At 39.8% G+C, this 20,837-nt stretch overlaps 1 protein-coding gene across 2 annotated transcripts in view; it reads left to right on the forward strand.

Moving 5' to 3' along the window:
• The window catches only part of LOC120535168 (ephrin type-B receptor 1), a 707,928-nt gene that overhangs the window by 684,954 nt on the left and 2,137 nt on the right, over positions 1-20,837 (forward strand). For both annotated transcript variants that reach the window (XM_039762817.1, XM_039762826.1), the window contains one exon: positions 11,895-12,976. In XM_039762817.1, coding sequence (XP_039618751.1) covers positions 11,895-12,003 — 109 coding nt within the window. In that variant the 3' untranslated portion in view covers positions 12,004-12,976. The remainder of the gene's footprint in view (positions 1-11,894; positions 12,977-20,837) is intronic.

A 20,837-nucleotide genomic window follows, 5' to 3' on the forward strand; every position in this document is an offset into this window, starting at 1 on the left:
GGATGGGGTAGTTAAATTCTTAACTCCATGTACAGTGTAAATACATACGGCCCTTTTGCTCTTTCCATCTTCATAAATTACTTTCAGTGTCTGAATTTTTTAATTTGAGTTTTTGCTTTGTTTTTAACTTAAAATTATGTTATTGAAATGAACTTCTGTGGATTTTCAACTTGCATATTACCGGGTCTAATTTTAGGTCTGCCCTTCAGATGGTGTGGCAGTCATGTTAGGACATGTGAAAGTACACTTGACTTTTCTCCCATTAGTATGAATTGGATTTTGGTTACAGGTATCTGTAAGTAAACTGGGTGGAATGAAAACCAGAAAGCATTATGGTACCCAGTTTAGCAATCACTAAGGTAATGCAATATGCTTTAATTACAAGTCTTCTTGTAATAATTGGAGTACTCTGCCAGCCATGACCTTCAAAAATTACCAAAAATAAATAACAGGTTTCCTTTTTGCTTCTGCCTCCTAATGTTTTCTTATAATCTTAATAATGCTGAGGATTGTGAAGTTTAGTGCCAAAAATTGGCCTGGTGTTTCTTCTCTTTTTTTAACAAGCCTTTGTAAAGGTCTTGTTGCATAAGAGCAAATGAGTAATAGATGCAATTTTATAATACCTATATATTAAATTTGACCAGTAAAATAATTAAAATTCAATATGTCTTAAGCCAATGTCACATTATACAACATCTACAATGTTATGGTGTATGTTATGGTTTTGCTGACAGTAGCTGTTAATCTTGTCACCAGACTATGTCAATTTAAACAACTAAAAATCACTGAACATGTCACATTTACTTACTGTGTGCTAATCTTCTAGCACAGTTGAGCCCAACTCTTTTTTATGACAGTCAGTACTGTGCTCCCTAAAAGAGCTGGCACTCTACGAAGTGTTGAAAACTATGGCAATTTCAGCCATAATCCCAGCCCTTATTTAGATAAATAGATAGATAGATAGATACTTTATTAATCCCAAAGGGAAATTCACAATATAACAACAATGACGTGTCCAAACTCTCTGGGCAAGTCATAGGGACGCAGACGTACAGCCAACAGTTCGATGTCCCTGCAGCAAGTGGAGATTTTAACGTTTACATGTCCAGAGTTGCACCACCTTGTATTTACATAAAAAGCGAGTCCTCCTCCTTTCTGCTTGCCACAGGTATTTGTGTCTCTTTCTGCTCTAACTGTGCTAAACCCGGGTAGCCCCATTCTCTTGTGGTATTTAAAACACACAACATCGGACAGACAAGCTTCTTTTCTGTTTGTGAGGTCCAAAATACCCGTGTTTCTTACTTCTAATCACTGCATCATATGCATTGGACTTCTAGATGAGGATTCATTGGTTGTTAGCTCTCAAGCTCATAAGAGCCGCACCTAACACTAAACACAAAATTAAACCCTGTTTGATTTTATCAGTCTGAGTCACAAACTAATTGGTGTGAGTTGCTTGGGTGACAACAGGCTTCACAGAAGTGAGTCGCTGACTTCCTCTGACTGGTCAAGATTATGCAAGAGAAAATTTTGAATGAAAATCACTGGAGAAGTCATGCATTGTGATATAGCTTTAAGTTTGTTTGTTTGTTTTTTTTTTTTTATTTATTTTTATAAGGATAATTTTTTTCACATGGGCTGCTGCTTTATAACTCCAGACCACTGGCATGAGATCCTGGAAGGGCACCGTCTGTCTAAGCAGTTTGCGTTTCTCCCTCCTTGTTTGAGGTGGCCTTTCTCCCTGACATTTTGGTTTCTTCCTAACATTCCTAAGACATGTAGATTAGGGTGAATGGTGACTCCACATTTATTGGGTCCAAGGAAGGGTTTATATACAACTACCAAACTATTTTCATATTGTTTATCTAATCATTTAAGTTATTGCTGATTCTTTAATGATAAAATTAGTGTAACAATGTTAAAATTATATATAAATGAGATGAATAGCACAAATTGGTAAGATAGGTACTGTACTGAAGTTGTGTAAGCTCATAAATTACATAGCTGCCTCAAAGAAAAATTATTTGAACACCTACTGTGAATTTTTTTTTTTTTATATAGCAGATTAACATAATTACGTGGCCTAATATCAATGCTTTGGAGAAATACACATGATTGGAAGTATTTGTACTCAGCATTCTGAATCCAATGAATGTTGGTAACCTAGGTGCACGTTGTAGCTATTTTATTTTATATTAATTTATATTGCTAAGATACTGTATATCTAATGAAGTTTAGAGAACTGTTCTTGCATTCTGTCTATATTATGTACTTGTATATATAGATCCTTCTTGCCTGAAAAAAGCATATGGTTTCTAAGAACATGACCCTCATAAAATTAAAGGAGTAATGCTGAATGTCTGAGATGAAAAATGTGGATCCAGAAAATAGATGAATAGCCAAATAAATAAATAATTAAAAAACTTGTGCCTCTTAAAACATTTGTTATGTATATGAGATAATAAGTCATGAGCACTAAGTTATGACAGGAGGGAGCAAGATTATTAATAGCTTGGACAGTAGAATAAGTCATAAAAACAAGATAATTATGTGTTGCATGCTAGGCTGCATTATTTTGTCATGTGCACACACAACATGGCAACATCTTATAACAGTTTTCTATCTCATGGCTGTGACTTGTTATTCTGTGCATGATATTATCTTGTCAACTGGGTACATGGGTGAAATAATATATCATAGGATCAAAACAGTAACATTTATCATAATGAAACCATGAGAAGTCTTATACGGGTTTGGCCTTGGGGGATAGGAAACAATATACTATATTAATAATAAATGACAATGAGACAAAAATAACATAATTATAGATTAGCTCAGGCTGTGTCCAGGCCTATTTTATTAAATCCATTTTCTGTGTGATCTAGTGTTTGCGAGTTTCTGTTTTTTTCTCCTAAAGTGTATCTTGCGAGAATAAGACTGCATATAGTGCACATAAAGTAACAAAAATAGGTAATAAGATAAGAAGGAAAATGAGCATAATAAGTTGTACGGCTTATCCCTACACAATAACATAGTATTTGTTTAAGTGGATAATATTCCATTGTCATGAGTTATTCTTATGCCCATGTTACATTACACAACTTTTCCAGTGATGTTTAGAAATAGACTTCGTTTACATAATGTCAGTGACCCACAGACAGCTGGCAGCATACAGCCATTACATTATGTGACATACCCAATGACTGAGAACAACTAGACTGCAACACGCTCCAGTAAAATCAAACAGGTCTGAATTTGTCTTTAGTCGTAGGGGTTGGCTATGTGTGCGAGGCAGCAGGCAACCAATGAATGCTCATCAAGAAGTACAATGCATAGCAGGCAGCAACAAGAAGTAAAAAATCCTGGGCTTTGGACCTCACAAACACAAGAGAGGCTTGTCTAATTGATGGCTTGTGTTTTATGTACTAAAACAGAATGGAACAAACAAAAAAGGGCCAAGATTACTGCAGAACTTGCCACAGCTGTTAACTCTTCATACGGTACTGACTGCGTCAGGCAGAATGCTATTGGCTGTCACAAAAATGACTGTGCTGGAAGGCCGCCACTTGGACTCTAAAATTGACATGAGCAGTGATTTTCAGTCATGTACTTTGACATGATGCAGTGTTGAGATTAGCGACTGTGGTTGGCAAATTTGACACACTCCACAACAAAAAGTCACACAATGGGACATCAGCATTAAGTAACACATAATTAATTGATGGATGAACTGATCATGGTGCTGGGGAGTAGTGACATAACATGCTGCATGTTGGCCAGACAAGCAAGTAAGGATTTCATTGTATTTCGTACAAATGACAATAAATGACAATAAACACCAACTTGAAAACTAAATGTATTACTATCACTTACTTATGACTACTTTGTTTGCAGAGAATAGTTTTAGGTTAGCATTTATCTGTAATGTTATATTATCACTGCTTTAGGGGTTTATTTTTGTATAAAATTCTTATACTAACAAAAGAGTAAATTTTATTTGTGTGATGGCATCTCAAATTCTCAGTCATACGTGTCCCTGCTTTACCCACCACCCACCATTAAGCCATTCTCAGACATATTAGACTGTAGGATGTTTTCCCATCTTGGTAGTTTGTAAACTCCTACCCAGGCAGCATAATTTATGTCACATCTCCTACTGTGTATTCAACCTGAGCCCATTATGTGCAGAAAACAAGTCATGGTCAACAAATAAATATCTTTTTCATATATTCTCTCTGAGACTGTTTACATTTTTAAATTAACATTCTTTGTGCACAGTCCATGTTTTTTTTTCTCTCTCTTTAGAGCTAAGGTGGTTCATTATAGGGGTCATGCATACTTCTTCCTAGTAGGGGAACCTGCATGTGGTGCAGGCAATTTGTTGCTGCTGCTTCTTTTCTTTTTCTTCCACTGTCCTTGGACATTAACTCAGCAAAAACTCCCATGTCTTTCTTTTAAACTTGCCAGTTAGTCATTAGATTTATAGAGTCATTTTTGTCATGAGTAGAGACTAAAGTAAAATTTTTCTTGCACATGCAACACGTTATCAGTAATTTTCTCAATAAAAAAGTCAATTTATTCAGTTATGTTCTTAAAAAATGTTACTATTTTCTCCTTTGGATTAATAGCATATATTTCCTTTATCTGATTCCATTAACCCATTTTCAATATTTGTGAACCCGAATGAAAAGTAAAAGAAATAAACTAATAGTATTTACTGTGATTAGTGTATTACCTCTGGCACTCAAACTCAGCTTCAGCATGTTAGAATATTAGAATGTTAGAAAAATGTTGATGAACAAGGCCATTCAGCACATAATACTTTGCTAATTCAGCTCACCTAATTCCTCCAAAATAACATCAGGTTGACCCCTAAAGTCATCCTACTGTCTACCACACTACTTGGTGACTTATTCTTTGTGTCTGTGGTTCTTTGTGTGAATCTTCCTAATGTTGATCCAAAATTTACCCTTAACAAGTGTCTGTGTCCCCATGTTCTTGTTGAACTCATTTTAAAGTAACAGTCTCGATCCATTGTACTAATTCTGTTTATAAATTACTCAAGCTGAGAAGCTTCAACTCTTTTAATTTTTCCTTATAATTCATCCCTGCGATCCTAGAATCAGTTAAGTTGCTCTTCTCTGGACTTTTTCTAGCACTGCTTTGTTTTTTTGTAGCCCGGGGGCCAAAACTGTACGCAGTACTCCAGATGAGGACTTACAAGTGAATTCAAAAGCTTGAGCATAACCTCTTTGGACTTGTACTTTACACATTGTGCTGTCTAACCTAACATTACAACATTAGCTTTTTAATGGCTTCTGAACACTATGTGGTAGTTGATAGTGATGGGACCACTCCTAAATCCTTTCAGTTTTTCAGGCCTCCCATCATCTATTCAAACCTGACATTTTTAACTCCTACAGGTAATACTTTACATTTACTTACATTAAAGTTCACCTTCCGCTTCTGTTGAAGCTCATCGAGAGAATGCCAAGAGTGTGCAAAGCAGTAATCAGAGCAAAGGGTGGCTATTTTGAAGAAACTAGAATATAAAACATGTTTTCAGTTATTTCACCTTTTTTTGTTAAGTACATAACTCCACATGTGTTCATTCATAGTTTTGATGCCTTCAGTGAGAATCTACCAATGTAAATGGTCATGAAAATAAGAAAACACATTGAATGAGGAGGTGTGTCCAAACTTTTGGCCTGTACTGTATATACACACACACACACTTTTTAATGTAGGTAGATCATTTCGACCTGGTTATTTTAAAAGTAGCTCGCACGCCGAAAAACTGTGGGCACCCCTGATCTAGTTAGTTGCGGTAATAAGAGCGTAGGAAGCATAACGTGTCCAGCGTGCGGCTGCCCAGGCGAGAGAGTACTTCTTGCAGAGTACGCCAGCTGCTGAGAAAGCACGCTTTGCCTCCACTGAAGTAGGCAGCACAGTCAGCAGATACCGATACACTTGTTCTAACACCGCCATTTCAGCTGTTACTGATACATCCAATTTCTTGTCATCATTCTTTGATGGCAAGTTTCTTGGCACAGATAATGCGGATGCAACAGACTGATGCATTGCAATTTCAAGTTGCTGCTCAAAGCTATTGTCTGACAGACGTCAATGAAGTCTTCAGTTTTCAACTATAACTCTGTTATTTCTTGATCGATTTTTACACTTTTACACGCTATATATGCAAACTTGGCCATTCCTGGTTTCCCGGGAATTACAGCAGTTTCATTCCCGGGAATGAAAAATGTCCGTGAATCCTGGGCTCCCGATTGGATTCCCTAGCTGCCACCACCATGCTTCACTGTAGGGATGCTATTGGCCTGGTGATGAGCGGTGCCTGGTTTCCTACAAAGGTGACACCTGGCATTCACACCAAAGAGTTCAATCTTTGTCTCATCAGACCAGAGAATTTTGTTTCTCATGGTCTGAGATTCCTTCAGGTGCCTTTTGGCAAACTCCAGGCCGGCTGCTCTACCATCAGGCCTGATTGGTGGATTGCTGCAGAGATGGTTGTCCTTCTGACAGGTTCTCCTCTCTCCACAGAGGACCTCTGGAGCTCTGACAGAGTGACCATCGGGTTCTTGGTCACCTCCATGACTAAGGCCCTTCTCCCCTAATCGCTCAGTTTAGATGGCTGGCCAGCTCTAGGAAGAGTCCTGGTGATTTTTAACTTCTTCCACTTACGGATGATGGAGGCCACTGTGCTCATTGGGACCTTCAAAGCAGCAGAAATTTTTCGGTAACCTTCCCCAGATTTGTGCATCGAGACAATCCTGTCTCGGAGGTCTACAGACAATTCCTCTAACTTCATGCTTGGTTTGTGCTCTGACATGACCTGTCAACTGTGGGACCTTATATAGACAGGTGTGTGCCTTTCCAAATCATGTCCAATCAACTGAATTTACCACAGGTGGACTCCAATTAAGCTGCAGAAACATCTCAAGGATGATCAGGGGAAACAGGATGCACCTGAGCTCAATTTTGAGCTTCATGGCAAAGCCTGTGAATACTTGTGTACATGTGCTTTCTCAATTTTTTTATTTTTAATAAATTTGCAAAAACCTCAAGTAAACTCTTTTCACGTTATCATTATGGGGTGTTGTGTGTAGAATTCTGAGGAAAAAAAATAATTTAATCCATTTTGGAATAAGGCTGTAACATAACAAAATGTGGAAAAAGTGATGCGCTGTGAATACTTTCTGGATGCACTGTATATGTGTATATGTGCATGAGATATATATATATGACCACAGAGTTAAGACCTTGGTTTTCCATCTCATCCAAAGTATGCAGTCATTTTTACAGCACATTGTCCCTGTCACTATAATGTGGCATTGGGATCCACACACACAGACCACAGGTTAAGTGCCACCTGCTGGCCTCACCAACAACTCTTCTAGCAGCAACCCAAGCTTTCTCATCCAAGTACTGACTGGGTCAAACCATGCCTATCTTCAGGTGCATTAACTGATCTGAAGTGCATGTGATATGGTTGCTGACTGTTCACTCTTTAATTGTGAAGGAACCAATGTTATTTCTTGCACAGAAATCAACTTGAATAATGTATTTATTCCATGAACCACACCAAATGCAGTTGAAGCAAAGTATGATGATTTAATTATGCGTTGTAGTCTGTCAAAAGAAAAAAAAATTAATTACCATATCAATAATTGGATGATGAATATATTAACAACCTCTGCTGCAAATGTACTGAATCACATATTCTAATCATAAATGAGATCAATATAGTATAACATAAATTGCTTGAATATATTTATGTCAAAATAAAATGATTTAAACAAACGAGACAATATGATAATAAAATACTGGTTAGATCAAAGACACTGTATGCATATCAGCTACAAGATAAGAATTAAATTATATAAATGCTTCAAATTAAATTAAGAAAATAAGAGTATCATCCTACAGAGATGCCACTTAATTTACTCATAGGATTATTCTGTACTAGATTCTTATTTCCTGTTTAAAATAGATTTACCAATTTAAAATGCATGTCTATTCACAAACCTTAATAAGCCTACTGTTTTAAAAGTGTCCCTGGAATTATTTGTAATGACAGGGACTTCAGAAATATTTGGTAATCTTTTCAAATTATAGTACCTTCAAAAAGAATTCAGATCCCTTCACTTTTTTTCAAATTTTATTATTTTACACGCTTATGCTAAAATCCATCCATCCATTATCCAACCCGTTATATCCTAACTACAGGGTCACGGGGGTCTGCTGAAGCCAATACCAGTCAACACAGGGTGCAAGGCAGGAAATAAACTCCGGGCAGGGTGCCAGCCCACCACGAGGGAGGGCGCAAACACACCCACACCCACACACACACCCACACCCACTAGGGAAAAGTTAGAATTGCCAATGCACCTAACCTGCATGCATGTCTTTGGAATGTGGGAGGAAACCACAGTTGGAGAGGAGAACATGCAAACTCCATGTAGGGACGACCCGGGAAGAGAACCCGGTCTTCTAACTGCGAGGCAGCAGCACTACCACTGTGCCACCGTTCCGCCCCTATGCTAAAATCATTTAAATAAATTTTTCCATTAAGCAACACTCAATACTCCAGAATGACAAAGCAAAAATAGGATATTTAAATATTCAGAACGGTTTCTGTGCCACTTGCAATGCACACACCTGTGAATGTGAGGTCCCACAGATGACAATGTACGTATGTCAGAGCAAAAACCAAGCTCTGAGGTCGATGAAAATTTCTGCAGGGCTTAGAGACAAGATTGCATCAAAGCACACACCTGGTGAAGGCTACAACGAAAAATCCTGCAGCATTGCAGGTTTCCAAAAGCACAGAGGCCTCCATAATTGTTTAATGGAATAAGTTTGGAACAACCATGACACTTTCTAGAGCTGATTGTCCTGGCAAAATGAGTGATATGGTGAGAACCGCCTTGGTAAGAGAGGTGACCAAGAACCCAATGGTTACTCTGGCTGAGCTCCACAGAACCTGCGTGGAGACAGGAGAATCTTTCAGAAGGATAACTATCACTGCAACACTCCACTGATCTGCACTTTATGGTAGAGTGGCCAGACAACTTGGAGTTTTCAAAAAGTATTCACTTACTTAGCACTTAGTTCTTCCATTCCTCCATTCACATTGGAGGAAGTTTGCTGTCCTGTCACCCCGCATCGACAGCACAGGCAGATCTTGATGGTTCATCCCTGTCTTCTTTTTCCATTTGAGTTTCCAGTACTTCACAGTCCATGATAGTCACTGGTTGGGTAATTGAAGGATGAGGTCAGCCAAACTAACTTGGTGACTGGTAAAGGTTTTGGTCAGCCTTAGTGACTTGATCATGATAAGCAATACACAGGATTCTTCGCAAACAATGATGTTAAAGTTTTGAGCTATGGTTTGAATACACTCCACATCTTGTTAGTGAAGACTGCAGTCAGTAGCATGATGTTATTGAATAGTTTGATCTTCATCACCCACTCAATCGATGCTGAGGACTGTATCAGTTGCATTTTTTGGAAAAATCACCATGGTATAGCTAATTTGCCTGCAGATATCTTCATCCATGCTTCAGTCTGATCCAATGGTGCTACCACCGTATGTAAACTCAGTTGCCTCTCCAAGCTCATCACCTCTCAAAGTAATAGGGAGTTTGGTGGCACAGTTCACCCACATAACTTTGATCTTCTTGTTGCTAAGCTGGAGGTCAATATTTTGCTTCTTAAGTCCCAACTTGGTGGTGATGTTCTGTAGGGTGGGTTGCATTTTGGCCATGAGCACAATGTCTTGGGCAGAGACCAGGTTGGCAAGGTGGGGATGGTTGGTCCATGAATGCCCACTTTTTAGAACACATTCATTTCAGGGATGAAGATGGAGATAAGATGCAACCCTGTAGTAAACTGGTGTTGATGGTGAATTCTTCTGTGAACCCATCTTACATCCACATGCCAAAATGTGATGGAGGATCCAGAACATGTCAATGTAACAAGCAAGGATGTCGCAGGAGCATGTGATTCACTGCATTAATTCACAATGGATGCAATCGAACATTTTTGTGAAGTCAATGAAGTTCGTTAGCACCTGTTTCTATTCTACACTTTTTTCAAAAATATTCTGTAAGATGCAAATCTGTCCATTGCTTGATCGACCACAATGAAAGCCATCTGGTTCCTCATGGTGTAGTGCATCCACCACATCACAAAATTGTTGGGACAATGCAAAACGGAATACTTTTCCAGGAACGGGTGGAGCATAATACTTCTACAATTATCACACACCGCTCTATTGCCTTTCTTTGGTTGCTTGCAAATAAAGCTCTTTCTCCACTCCGTATGCACCATAGCCACTAGCTAATAGTCATAGCTCATTTTTGTAGCACATCTTCCAGTACCATCTAGATTCATTTCAAAAGCTCTGGCATGATTTAGTCTTGTCCTGGAGTTTTGTCCAATTTCAGTATTCAGGTCACCAATAAATAGGGTTACATTGTAGGTTGGGATGCACACTAAGACATCTTGTAGTCAGTCGTAAAAAGCACCCTCTACCATATTGACATCATCCTCCATAAACAACAGTTGTGGTCCATGAGTGTTGGAATTGTAGCCGTGCACTGATGATAAGATCATTAACGGGTTCCCATCCACTGGGGGTACTCGGCAGGATTCTCAGACTATATGAAACAAGATTCTCAGGACTGATGACACATATATTGAACTGTTTTGTCTGAATTCTAAATGTCATGTCTGGAGGAAATCAGACATCTCTACACCTGTACAATATCATTCTAACTCTGAAGCATGGTGGTGGCAGCATCATGCTATGGGGTTGTTTTTCAGTGGTGGGGACTGAGAGACTAGTCAGGGTTGGGGGAAAACTGAATAGAGTAAAGTACAGAGATATTTTTAACGAATACTGCTCCAAAGTGCTATCCCCAGATTGGGCTGATGGTTCACCTTCCAATAGGACAAATTCCCTAAGCAGAAAACAAAGACAATGCAGGAGTGGCTTAGGAACAATGCTGAAAATGTTCTTGAATGGCCCAGCAAGAGCCAAGTCTTGAACCCAAATTGAAAATCTTTGGAGAGACCTGAAATAGTTGTCCACCAATGATCTCCATCCAACCTAATAGGGCTTGACAGAATCTGCAGTGGAGAAGAATAGCAGAAAATCCCAATTCCTAGTGTGTGGCGCATGTTCCATCAAATCAAATGACAATCAAAAGACTCGAGGCATTGCAGCCAAAGATACTTCTATGAAGTACTAAGCAAAGGGTCTGAATACTCAAGTCAATAGGATAGTTCAGTTTAGTATTTTGAATAATTTTACAAAAAATTCCAAAAGTCTTGTTTTTGCTTAGTCATTCTAGGGTTTTAAGTGTTGCTTGATGACGGGAAAAATTTCACTTAAATGGACTTTAGCATAAGGCTACAACATAACAAAATTGAGCTAAAACTGAAGGGATCTGAATTACTTTTGAAGGCTCTGTATGTCTACCTGGTTGTTTAGGCCACAAGTTATACTAACATACTGATGGTTTACTGTATGCTACCATTTGGTGTTGAGACCCCTGTTGAAGACAAAGTTGACAGAGATTACCTTGGTGACATTGTGTGAAAAAAGCTTAATCCTTGTTCTGGTGAAATGTAAGTATGGACCAGAAGCTGTTTTAATTAGTTTATAACCTGAAAACATAAATAGTATGCAGGTTTGTAAAAAGATCAAAGACTCTGATATCTGGATATTCGTTTTACAACGCAGGAGAGAGAAGCAGAAATTTGGGGAAGGGTCTGCACTATTTGACTGGTAAACATGTAAACAAGTAAGAGACTAATAACATGGGGCAGTGTGTTTTATATTTGAATTATTCTTTCTTTCTTTTCCCCAGGGACCTTCTGAGGATAGGGGTGACATTAGCTGGGCATCAAAAGAAAATTCTCAACAGTGTCCAGTCAATGAGGATACAGATGAGTCAGTCGCCTACAGCTATGGCATGACAGCCACTGCCTTCACCACAGAAGCTGCCCTTAGGTCCGTTAGGCCTGACCCAAGCCCTCATCCCCAACTCACCTCTACTACTCCTCCAGATTTTGGGCAGGCTTGCAGTGTTCAACAATGTGTGGGGAAGACATCGTTTATTTCCTCTCAGCCACTGGGTGTACCAGCAAAATGAATTTGAACCACAGGATGGATTTCCACACAGGATTTATAACATTGGTGTCCAAATTTCCACTGGAGGAACTAAACATGGCATAAGGATCCAGCGGATGATTGTAATTACAAATGAATATGTAATCTTTTTCTTCATTTTTTTTTCTTTTACACACTGAATCTGTTGCTTCCCAGGTGGCATCATGAATCACCTAGACTATTTTATTTTTTCTTTTAAAAACAACGCTGTGATATTTCTTTCGGACTATCTGTGCTACCTTATGATGTCTATGGTGACATCATTGCCAAAGGACTGCTGTACAGCTGTACTTCAGTTTTGAAAACCATGAGATAAACCTTCATATTGAAGGTGCCATGTAATAAATATAAATATACTGTTTCTGCTTGCATTTTTAGCAACTATGTCTGCTGTTCTCTCTGGATTGCATACAACTGCTAGCACAAAGCCACCACTGGAGGCGGCTGCATAGTTCAAACAGGACCACAGAGAGAACCTGAAAAGCGGCAGCAGAGTTTGAACAATACAACAACATGACTGCAAGGGGTACACAGCTCAACAGTGCTGAAGAGTCTGCTGCCAGGAAAAGTGCTCGAGCTTCCTCAGGATTTTATTTTATTTTAGGGGGTTTTATTTTCTTTTTCTTTTAATGAAGCAGAATGGCCAGTGGGCATATCCCCAACTGACTAACTTAGCGGCTGGCAGCAATCAGCTCTTCCTATCCCTCTCTGGGTTGGGTTGGAGCTGTTGGACACTGGATTTGACCAGGACTGGCCCAGCTTGGCTGTCTAGGCTCCCGGGTATGTAGATCTTTTTTCTTTTTATTCCTCTGTGAAACACATTGCTGTGCCACCTTGAGCTTCTCACACCTGCTATCTTTCCATTCACTTTTCTTTTTAGCGAGTTTGTTAATTGCATTACAGCAGAGGTCCATCCTGGAGAATGTATCATTTCAGTGCAGTGCACCATCACCAGCACACATGTCTGAACAGGGGAGGAAACTTTTGTCAACAGGGCAAAAGCACGCAAGTGATTTATAGAGTTCTCCCAAGCTGGGACTCAAACCAGAATCTCAGCATTGTGGGGCTGCACAATCATCATCATCATCACACCTTGGCCTTACAGCTACTGTGTGTTACTGAGATAGACAGTGTATGCTGGAAAAAAGTCTTAAATATCCAAAAAGCATTTACTGTATATTGAAATCTGGGCCATATTTATCAAATATTTCAGAGCAGAAAACAATCCTAACTGGCTCACGGTGACACAAAATTGGTCCCACTCATAGGAGTAGGAGTAAGAGCATTTTAGCAATGTCCCTAAATTAGGAAACTATGCCTCACTTCACCAGGACTTCAGAGAGCTTACTAGGTGCTATCAGAGGGTGGCATTCAGGCAGAGAGCGGCACATAGATAAAGTGGAATGTTTTAGAAACACTGGGCAGTTGTGAACTCATTAAAAGATGGAAGCAATTTGACAGAGATGGAATAATATTCATAATAAATCATGTACGTCACATAATCCCACCATCTGCACAGATACGACACGCTCTGTCTACCAACATTTTCATTTTGGCCATGTTACATGTAAAATGCAGCTTTGTAATAGCGATGGTTTAAGTATGTCACAAGGTTTTCTCAAATTTTGCACCAAAAATGTCCTTACAATGTGTGAGGTAATATACAGATTATACATTTCAACATCACTTAACACGATGTAACATTAAAGCATTCATTGCACACACAACGATCATTGTGCCAAGTCTGGATGAGCAAGCATATACGAGTCCCGAGTGATATCACAGTATCAATACACAGGTGCTCATGGATGCAAACTGTACTCTAGTAGGCAGCATATTACCCTGAAGATTGGATGGATGGGTAACTGAGAGCAAAATGTCACACAAATCCACTGGAATGTTCTCATAACACTTTACAAGCCTAGGAAGCTTCAAGATTGGGGGCTATAAGGCATACTGTAAGTGTGTTGAAGAGTTGGGTGGGGAGGCATCTTGAAGATCGGGGCTAAAGCCCTGGGTACCCCCTAATGACACCAATGGTAGCACATTATGTATGTGATGCATCATAAGTTAATAACTGAATATCCACAAGAGGCACACAACATTTCAAGGAAGCTAATGTCCACAGTGACTAATTTTAAACATCCTTCATTACTAGGGGGCTTTGCTCCCTGCTTGCTTGACTTGCCGACCCAGCCACTTTGCATTTCTGCCGCTCACGGATGGGGATGCGGATTTACAATTTAAACAGATTGTTATTTTCATAGGAATTGTTACATATCCATAATAGAACTATTGTATATTACAGCGAGTAATTAGACATATTAAAAAGTAGGAAAACGTAATAATTTGAAAGTAAATTGTTTCATGTTGCATTAGAGATGTTTATCGCGTTCTATGATTTCATTCTGTTTGGCTTTGAAATTAACACGCAAATACTTTTTAAACTTACACTTTTACTGTAAAACTTCAGTAAAAACTCGTTTTTGAATTAAATTTTAGTCAATATCGCATTGAATTTTGATTCTGTGTTTGGACTAACATTGTGACAACGCAACATATAAGTGCCCGTGAGTGAATATCGTTTCTTTCTCTCTAATAAATAAACCAACTTTTTTTGAATGTTTATCTCTGAGATTTGTTAATTTTCTTTGCAAAAGCTATTCTAACGGGAAACATTTTAATACGAATGGCATATGAAGGTCTCCTTTGGTATCTAATGTTCTCCACGGGAGATGTACTACATTACCTTTCTTGGATACATCCTCTTTACAACAGTCATTCGGGCGTTGGAAGACCGTACAGTGTTTACAGTTGTAGATATTCTACGGGATATTGTAATTTGATGTTTTCATCTTCCGCATGATCACCACCAACTGTTTCAGCATAGTCTACTGATACGCATTTAACCAATTTGCCGTGTAACTGATCGACAGTTTTCGTGTAAATTCATTTGACTTCATAGTTTCTCAGTGCTTGGATTGCCCGTGTACTTATTTCTTCTGTTGGTAACCCTTTGGGATGAAATTCTTCAATAAGATTTGGACATAATAAATCTTCTTTAATTGGAAACTTAAAGTGAGGAAAAACTTAAAAATGTATAAGAGCTGAGAGAGCAGGAACTGTGTCTGTCAAAAGCATTCACACGAATGAGAGGCGAGAGGACCGTGGCCGTGGGCCGTTAACTGTAAATGGTTGAGAGGAGTGCGGGACTTGAAAAAATCTCATGGAAATAGTCTTGTCTCAAGATTTTCTTTTATAATAGAGAGATTAAAATTAATGACATCAGAAGCACATACTGTATTGGCAAGGCCAATGGCATACATACAGTCACTGGCAGGCAGGTGACACAATAGAAGGGGAACAGCTTACGGACTGTAATAAAATAAAAATAAAACACAAATAACAACACAGCAGATGTGTGAGTCTAATCTGTAGCCTGGATACATCAGGGTGAGGCAGTGAGATGTGGTTTTCTTTGTTTTCTTTCTGTTTCCTCTGAGAGTTATCCAACTGGTTTTGTTTTGTATTCGCTGTTCTTTGTAACTGGTGGATGTTAAGGTGGCCGGACTGTCTGAAGGACTGCTGTTGCCTTAATTGCTTGAATTGTTACTGGTAGTGGTGTTGGTAAGGCCTTCAGGGAGTGTTTACCCTGTGGTCGCTTGAGTGTAGACCCCAATACTCCAGTGTAGTGATGAAGACAATGTGCTGTCCATCAGATAAGATGCAAAACCGTGGTCCTGACTCTCCATAGCCATAAAATATCCCTGGGCATCTCTCAAAAAAGACTAAGGTGTATCCTGATGTCCTGGCTAAAATGCCCACTACAGCCTTGTGCATTCTGGCCCCTACTTGTCCGCCCACCCTTCACCACCTAATAGCCAATGTGTGGTGAGCGTGCTGGCACAAGAATGGCTGTCATCACATCGCCCTGGTGGATGCCACACTTTGGTGGTGACTGAAGTGTCTCTCTTGTGTCTATGTGAAGTGCTATAGAACTGTAATTGTTATTGTTGTTTATCTGAGCAGGTGACGTACACAAATTATTCTGCCCCCCTTAGACGGCCTGAGATCTGAGCCCAGCTCGAGACCCTTTGTGCTTTTGTGCTTTCTGACATCAGTCAAGGGGAGGAAAAAAAAAATCTGAAAATGTCACCCCCGTTCGTAAAAGAAAGCAATTATACAATTTCCTGTGTAAAACACAATTCTGTAACAGTCTGAAGTGGAAAAAACTTTAAAGTGCAATTGCAACATGCTTGAAAGAGTGACATTCAATAATTAAAACAGACCTGATGCAAAAAACTCCATTTCAGATACGTCCTTCTAATAAAAAGGACCACTGCCAGATGCTGCCCTGTCGACCATAATGAGCACTCCTGGCAACAACGTGCTGAAGTGGGACTTGATTTCAACTGCAATAGAGAAATGAAATACGTAATGCAACGTTTAGACAGGAGAAGAAATGAAACACGAGTCTTTCATATTGTACTGGGTCCTCCTGCAGGAATGTTAAAATTAATTTTCAGTGTAGGACAATAATAAGAAGGTTCTTACTTTAGCTCCTTTAAAATATGTGTTGTTTCAAATAAACCATTTTTTCTTAATCTACTTGAGCTACTAAATGTTGATTTTTGCTTTCACTTTGCTGGCACGTCCATTTTAGGTTAGCCCAGTACAGGGGTGGGCAGTGTTGGTCCTGGGGGGCTGCAGTGGCTGCAGGTTTTCGTTCCAACCCAGTTGCTTAATTAGAAACCAATCCTTGCCTATCTGAGACCTTATTTAATTTTATGGTTTATCGGCCTGCAATGTAAGGTCTTCTATCGTATGATATCACCCAAATGATTTGAAGCCTCGCCCTGCGGTGGGCTAGTGCCCTGTGTTGGCTGGGATTGGCTCCAGCAGACCCCCGTGACCCTGTAGTTAGGGTATAGTGGGTTGGATGATGGATGGATGGATTTGAAGCCTAAAAGGGATCTTTTTCAATTGGTCACATTTTTCTCTTAAGTATTTTATTAAATCAAACAATGCATGATGAACACACACAGATATAAATGGGAACAAGCTAGATGAAGAACTGCTGGCTCCTTTGTCATTTGTATCTTATTGCTAATAAGGCGCCATTAAAACACTGAATGCAGCTGTTTAAGATTGAAATAAGCAATTAAAGCAAGCGAGAGCACTAAAATGAAGCATCAAAACGTCACTGAGCAGTAAGGGCTTCTTCATCAGCAATAATTGGCTTCACACAATCACATTATACATCAGCTAGTTGACTGGTCCCCAGCATTTGGCACTTTCTTTTTTATTAAGTTGTCTTTTTATTTTATAAAGCATAGACTTTAAAGTCAATTAACAAATTGCTTTATATGGCTCTGTGTCGGACAATAGCACATTAATCAGCCTTGTAGAGTATCTTTAAGAGCACACCTTGAGAATTTCAAAAAGCATCCGCCGCGCACTTGAACGTGCTGTGGTATCCCAAGATGCTTTTCAAAGACCAAACGGCCATTCCAAGCGTCTCATTCGCTATAGCGCCCCTCGCTGGTGGGCGAAGGTAACTTGTATTCTAACAAGCCGTTGCTCTCGAGTTTTCAGAGGGTTGCCAGCCGCAGCCCTTGACCCCGGCTCGCATATCCATCAGCAAAGATGATTTTGAATTTTTCTATTTCGTCGCAGCTGAGAGAGCAATTCTAATGCTCGAAAACAAGTGTGCGGTCTCACTTCAGCGCGTGCAGAAATGGAGAGGTGAAAGCGGCACAATGTGTTATTTCATTCTTAATCATCTCAAAGAGAAAGCAAATTCCCACCTGGAGCTTTCCCGTATTCTACTCTGGCAGGTTTTCTTCGCGGTGTCATTGCCAGAATACTTAGTTGCCCCCATTACGCGTCAACGTGGCCTGGCGGCGACTTGGTGACAGCGTGAGCTGAATAGTATCTCATCCGTCCAGGTTGTTCCGAGTAGCGCACCCGTCCTGACAGCGCCAAGGCTGGGCTCAGTACGCAGTCTGCGGGCTTACCGCATGGCACGAGGGACTCCGCGCAGGATTTTAAAAGTGCAGTCGCTCCACGAAGAAAGCAGATCTGCATCTTTGAGCAGATCCGCTAACCATTGCAGAAACCGCGTTATCCAGTTCAGATTGACGAAGAAATTGAGGCAATGGTGCCAACATCGTATGCAGGGCAGAAGCCAAGGTGTCAATCCACACAAGCGCCACGGCACGTAGTTGGCGGACCATGGGCGTGGTATTAAACCAAGAGTACTTAAGCGGACAGGTGGAGACGGTCCACCCTGACCACACACACACACACGCACAAGTTGACAGCTCGGGCAGTCTGACCTTCGGATCGGAAGCTGCGGTGAGAAAGTGGAGTGAGGGCGAAGGTTGTGTTACCCAGATGTTTGATTCGTATTTGTGGAAAATGGGCGGTCAACATGCTTTGTGGGGGAGTGGAACATTTTGGAGTCAACATCATCAAGAGCCCTCGACCCCACTATATGACTGCCTACGTACTCCTTTACAGAGTCGCAGGCTGCTCCAGACTATCAACAGACTCGCACACCTTGGCGCCTCTAACTCCTCCATAATTCCGTTGCGCTATAAAAAAAAAGCCGATCGATCTTCAACTGCGTTTTGTTAGAGACTTAGTCAGAACTAAACTAACAGCCCTATTCTCGAAAGCAATCACGTCAGTCTTAAAACTGGTTATTCTACGCTGATTCGTGTAAAATGTCAAAAATAAACAAATCCTCACCTCATCCTGTTTGAACTGTACATTTGACTGATACGTTTCATATTTCTTGTTTTGCACAGCAAAAGCACAAAATAAAAAGTGTTTTGAGTTTATGTAAATGTTAAAAAAAACAAGAGTTTTACTACAAAAGTGAGCAGTTTATCAACAGAGTCCAGTAACGGTTTCTGTGCTGTCGTGTGAACACTTCGTTCATGACAATAAATCTGAACTGGAGCTGTACGAGTCCGCGAGTATTACATGCGTGTCAATTCTGTGTACCTCACTGGACTGTATGCATATACTAATTTGATTACTATGGAAAACAATTTGTACCGAAATGAAATAAACAAAATGGTACTACGAAATAAAAGTACAGCGAGATATGATTGATATATGAGGGAGTCGATACATTTTAAAATAACGTGTAAATAAATACAGGTAGTCATCAAATTATGACGAAATGCAATTTCATCGTTTTATTGTGGCTTAATAATGTACTTACTGGTTGTATTTCAAAGTGGTCTTCTTTTTAAAAGTCTTTTCCAAATGGCACATTTCCGGCTGCTACAGCACTATTTATTTTAAAATGCCTCTCTTCGTGATGCTCTCATTGCTTGTCAATTAAGACCAACAGGTTCAAACTACTCCTTTTGGTTAATCATTTGCTGTCGATTACTTTGTCCTCATTGCAGGCGGTGGCCCAGGCTACCAAATATGTCTTGCGTTCCTTCCATTCCAATTGGCAAGGACGCGGAGGTGGCATAGTTGGACTTGCTGAGGAGAAAGAGAGAACTCATTGAACATGTGCCGTTTTAAGATGAAATGACGATACATTGGAAATGCTTAGACGCACAGGTGCTTTTCAAAATGCTGATGTCGATCAAGAACTTTTCAACTGATTAAGATCGACGGAGTATCGTGTCTGCCCGGCAGGTGCCCGTGAGGAAATCAGAAAGACATGCATTCCTCACCACGACTTCTCCTCTGTCCCTGTCTGTTGTTTTATCCGTGGATTGTAACTGCAAGTTAGGCTCTTCACCTATAGTTTAGCGTTATCTAATAAAATCGTCTATTGTTAGGTACAGTTACAACATATTAAATCATCTCCTTGTGTAATTTGCCTGCAAATCTAACTTTGGTAACCCGTTTTTGCCAGCTTCAACTGCCTACAATCAGGCAAAAGTAATCGACAGGAGCGGACTCCCCAATATAAGGAGGCGAGTCCGTTGGACTTGATTGACAAGTGATGAGAAGAGGCGGGCTCTAAAACCGCCTTTTGGAAAAGACCCATCGTCAGATAAAAGGGTATTTAAAAATAAGGACATTTTGAAATAAAACCTGCGATAATTAGACGTAATAAAGCTAGTACATGTCAACCCAGAATAAAATGATGACCTTGTATTTCATAAGAGTTAGATCCTTGTATGTAACAATGTGTTTGACAATCTATCCACTCCTTTTCATGTTATCACTGTACTTTCATGCGTTTGTCATACTTGCCATTTTATTTATTGCATTTTGGCACAAATGCCTTGTGCTGCACTGGTCTTATGTGTGGAGTCGACTCGGTTAGTTGATGTCATCCTGAGGGCCGAGCTGTGCCACTGCTGCAGCCAGTGTGGTGGACCTGACTGATTCAGAAGGGGACATGTTGGCCTGCGCAACACATCAGGAAAGCTGCGACTTAAAAGAAGTGAGCACCATGTTGCAAAACGTGATTTGCTTTTTGTTTTTCCCCTAAAATAAAATATTTATTCCAAAGATGAGAAATCGCTTGCACAATATAATAAGCACCAAAATCAAAACCAAACTTCATGTAAAATCAACTCAGGAACACAGACTGACTTGAATTTAACAGACGGTTTGTGACTATTACTAAATAATGTTAAATGTTTCTCATCCATCCATT

The sequence above is a fragment of the Polypterus senegalus genome, chromosome 1, assembly GCF_016835505.1.
Source record: "Polypterus senegalus isolate Bchr_013 chromosome 1, ASM1683550v1, whole genome shotgun sequence".
In the NCBI taxonomy this organism is placed as follows: domain Eukaryota; kingdom Metazoa; phylum Chordata; class Cladistia; order Polypteriformes; family Polypteridae; genus Polypterus; species Polypterus senegalus.